This window comes from Seriola lalandi, unplaced genomic scaffold, assembly GCF_002814215.2.
Source record: "Seriola lalandi dorsalis isolate HSWRI2012SDOR001 ecotype SW California unplaced genomic scaffold, Sedor1 jcf7180002050806, whole genome shotgun sequence".
NCBI lineage: Eukaryota > Metazoa > Chordata > Actinopteri > Carangiformes > Carangidae > Seriola > Seriola lalandi.
In genome coordinates this window covers 1-3,135 of record NW_019521359.1, presented here as the reverse complement: position 1 = coordinate 3,135, position 3,135 = coordinate 1, and the positions used below count along the sequence as shown (strand labels likewise).

Here is a 3,135-nt window from a genome sequence, read left to right as displayed (position 1 = left end):
ATTCGGTTTTCTATGATCATATACAGTATGTATTAATTTCTTCAGTTTGTAATGTAGCCGCACTGTAGATCATGCAGCTTGGATTGCAATGGGCCGAAACACTGATCTGTGAGATCTTACATACACAGGTGTGTGCCTTTCCAAATCATGTCTAAGCAAATGACTTTAACACAGGTGAACTTTTAACAAGGTACAGAAAGCAAAGTACAAAAGTTTCCACAACCTACTTGTAACACATTTAAGGGAATTGGCAAAGTCAAGACAAGTTCTGAGGGCCGAGAAAACTTTGTCTACTGGACAGAAAGATGAGGCTGAACCTCACATGTGACTGCAGAGAAGCTGCAGGAAGCTTCATCTGACACAGGGGTGGTGCTGCGCCGTGCCACTGTGCAGCGTTGACACACGAACAGGGTCTACATGGAAGAGTCACCAGAATATACCTGGCCTTTGACCTTATCACAAAAGTCAAGGTCTGAAGTCTGGAGAGCAACATCTGGAAAAGCCAGAGGTGTTTTGCAAACAAGTTAAGACTGAGATCTTTGGTCACAATCACCAATCTTCAGAGTCTCGCTGCAGTCTGCACTCTGAGAGACTCAAACTCTTCTGTCTGGACCATCAGCAGCCAGTTTGTGTCGTCTGCAGAGATTCAGAAAAACACACCAACCACAGATTCAGACCCATCGATGAAGCTGCTCGACAACACAAGAAGGAACTTCAGGAAACTCTGGAGCCCTTAAAGAAGAAGTTAAAGGGTTGTGAACAAGTTAAAGAGGAGTTTGATCAAACAGCAGAACACATTAAGGTCCAGGCCCAACACACAGAGAGGCAGATTAAGGAGCAGTTTAAGAAGCTTCACCAGTTTCTAGAGGAGGAAGAGGAGGCCAGGATCACTGCTCTGAGGGAGGAAGAGGAGCAGAAGAGTCAGATGATGAAGGAGAAGATGGAGGCTCTGAGCAGAGAGATAGCAGCTCTGTCACACACAGTCAGAGCCACAGAGGACGAGCTGAGAGCTGAAGACGTCTCATTCCTGCAGAACTACAAGGTTACAGTGGAAAGAGTCCAGCGGCGCCTCCTGCTGGATGATCCACAGCTGCACTCAGGAGCTCTGATAGACCAGGCCAAACATCTGGGCAATCTGACCTTCAACATCTGGAACAAGATGAAGGACATGGTCTCCTACAGTCCTGTGATTCTGGATCCAAACACTGCTCATCCAGAATTCATCCTGTCTGAGGATCTGACCAGTGTGAGACGAGGACAGAAACAGAAGCTTCCTGACAATCCAGAGAGGTTTGATAAATACCACTGGGTCCTGGGGTCTGAGGGTTTTAACTCAGGGACTCACAGCTGGGATGATGAAGTTGGAGACAATATATACTGGTCACTGGGTGTTGTAGCAGAGTCTGTGCAGAGGAAGGGAAAGACACAGTCTGGATTCTGGAGAATAGGTTTCCATGACGGAAAATACTCAGCACGGTCACGACCAGCTCCACCCACTGTTCTGTCAGTGAAGAAGAAGCTCCAGAGGATCAGAGTGAATCTGGACTGGAACAGAGGAAGTTTGTCGTTCTCTGATCCTGATACTAACGCACACATACACACCATCACACACACTTTCACTGAGAAGCTGTTTCCATACATTAGAACTGTTAATAAACTGAAGATCTCACCACTGAAGGTCTCTGTGACAGTGGAACAGAGCAGTTAGAGATAAAGAGGATGATCATTAGTGCCTCGGGGCAGAGCCATCTATTAATATTCCTCAGACTTATTATTATTCTTCCGACAAATTTTGGTGTGTAACTCGTCCCGCAGCTTTGAGAAAACCCGGTAATATATACATCAAAATACATCAGCATGAAAATCTTGTAGCTGTTCACCTTTGAGGTCAGTCTCTAAAACTGACATCTTTGGTAATATATACATCAAAATACATCAGCATGAATATCTTGTAGCTGTTCACCTTTGAGGTCAGTCTCTAAAACTGAGATCTTTGGTCACAATCACCAAACCGACACTATCACTTTACATTCCTGCAATGAATCAATAGTTTGGAATGAAACACACCCTGTATAACTGGTGGAGCAACAATATTTATCAAAGGAGATCTGACGAAGCTCCACCCCTCACCTGATTCACCTGAAACAAACCCTGAAAAAATTTGTTATTCTTCACTAAAGAGACACAGACTGAAAAACAGACATCAGATTCACCTTCAGACCAAACCTACAACTTCCTCTGAGTGAGTCCAGCTACAGGAGAGAGACGTGGGAAACTACAACACTGCTGCTTCAACCTGCTGAAACTCCACACTGAAGGTGAGTTTGACAAAAACCACGACTCAAAGTGAAAGTACATCTCAGTGAAGTTAGTAGAGGACTGACTGTACTTTCTGTCTGCAGTGTTTTCAGCTTCACTCACAGAGTAAATGGCTTCCAGATCAGAGGAGGATTTCTGCTGTCCTGTCTGTCATGAGGTCTTTAGAGATCCTGTTGTTCTGTCATGTAGCCACAGCTTCTGTAAAGACTGTCTGAAGAGCTGGTGGAGAGAGAGACCAACACCTGAGTGTCCAGTTTGTAGGAGAAGATCTGCAACACTCCCACCTTCAAACCTGGCTTTAAAGAACCTGTGTGAGGCATTCAAACAGGAGAGAGATCAGAGATCTTCAGAGTCTCTCTGCAGTCTGCACTCTGAGAGACTCAAACTCTTCTGTCTGGACCATCAGCAGCCAGTTTGTGTCGTCTGCAGAGATTCAGAAAAACACACCAACCACAGATTAAGACCCATCGATGAAGTTGCTCCACAACACAAGAAGGAACTTCAGGAAACTCTGGAGCCCTTAAAGAAGAAGTTAAAGGATTGTGAACAAGTTAAAGAGGAGTTTGATCAAACAGCACAACACATTAAGGTCCAGGCCCAACACACAGAGAGGCAGATTAAGGAGCAGTTTAAGAAGCTTCACCAGTTTCTAGAGGAGGAAGAGGAGGCCAGGATCACTGCTCTGAGGGAGGAAGAGGAGCAGAAGAGTCAGATGATGAAGGAGAAGATGGAGGCTCTGAGCAGAGAGATAGCAGCTCTGTCACACACAGTCAGAGCCACAGAGGACGAGCTGAGAGCTGAAGACGTCTCATTCCT

At 45.4% G+C, this 3,135-nt stretch overlaps 2 protein-coding genes across 2 annotated transcripts; both read left to right on the top strand.

The window, feature by feature from the left end:
- Window positions 1–465: 465 nt before the first annotated feature.
- On the top strand, window positions 466–1,810 carry LOC111649443 (nuclear factor 7, ovary-like; the record flags this gene model as incomplete). The annotated part of the gene is made up of 1 exon (XM_023399191.2): window positions 466–1,810. A coding segment is annotated over one exon (1,243 nt), but the record flags the coding sequence as incomplete, so codon positions are not given.
- A 399-nt stretch (window positions 1,811–2,209) lies between these two features.
- On the top strand, window positions 2,210–3,130 carry LOC147819668 (E3 ubiquitin-protein ligase TRIM17-like; the record flags this gene model as incomplete). Its single annotated transcript, XM_087171981.1, has 2 exons — window positions 2,210–2,318; window positions 2,412–3,130. A coding segment is annotated over exon 2 (702 nt), but the record flags the coding sequence as incomplete, so codon positions are not given.
- Window positions 3,131–3,135: the final 5 nt, after the last annotated feature.